The sequence below is a fragment of the Eimeria mitis genome, genomic scaffold, assembly GCF_000499745.2.
Source record: "Eimeria mitis Houghton genomic scaffold, Emh_scaff938, whole genome shotgun sequence".
Lineage (NCBI taxonomy): Eukaryota > Apicomplexa > Conoidasida > Eucoccidiorida > Eimeriidae > Eimeria > Eimeria mitis.
Window position 1 is genome coordinate 3759 of NW_013576910.1, and position 785 is coordinate 4543.

At 44.1% G+C, this 785-nt stretch overlaps 1 protein-coding gene across 1 annotated transcript in view; it reads right to left on the minus strand.

Annotated features, from left to right (window-relative positions):
- EMH_0025720 (uncharacterized protein) overlaps positions 1–785 on the minus strand; it is a gene marked incomplete at both ends in the record, with an annotated part of 4600 nt that overhangs the window by 3210 nt on the left and 605 nt on the right. The window contains one exon of the mRNA XM_013502485.1: positions 1–338. Within this exon, the coding sequence (XP_013357939.1) occupies positions 1–338 (338 nt within the window). The remainder of the gene's footprint in view (positions 339–785) is intronic.

The window sequence follows — 785 nt, forward strand, 5'->3', positions numbered from 1 at the left end:
CCTAGCGAGGCGCGGCAAGATGAAGTGGGAGACAGCTCGGGTTTGAAGCTCCGCGGAGACACAGCATACATGACAGACAGCTGCCACAAGGTTTGCTGCTGCTGCTGCTCCTGCTGCTCCTGCTGCTGCTGCTGGTGTTGCTGCTGCTGCTCTTGGTGTTGCTGTTGCTGCTGTTGCAGTTGGTGTTGCTGTTGGTGTTGGTGCTGCTGTTGCTGTTGTTCGTGTTGCTGCTGTTGGTGTTGCTGCTGATGCTGGTGTTGCTGCTGCTGCTGTTGCTGTTGCTGTTGTTGCTGCTGTTGGTGTTGGTGTTGCTGCTGCTGCTGCTGCTGCTGCTGTTGCTGCGATTTGACTGTTCTAATTTTTATTTCACCTGCTGCACTTGTCCCTCTGCTGCTGCTGCTCCTCCTTCTCCCCCTCCTGCTGCTGCTGCTGCTGCTGCTGCTGCTGCTGCTGCAGCTGGAGACAGTGTTGCAGTTTCATGTGGGTGAGACAGTAACTGGGTTGCGGCGGGCGGCGCTCAGCAGCGGCAGTGCTGAGGCTCTTCTCTACGCCACCATAATGGGGACCATTGGTTCGCTTGTTCCTTTTCTTACAAAAGAAGAAGTAATTTATATTTTTATTTTTATTTTTATTTATATTTTTATTTTTATTTATGTTTATGTTTATGTTTATATTTATGTTTATGTTTATATTTATGTTTATATTTATGTTTATGTTTATATTTATATTTATATTTATATTTATATTTATATTTATATTTATATATATATATATATATATATATA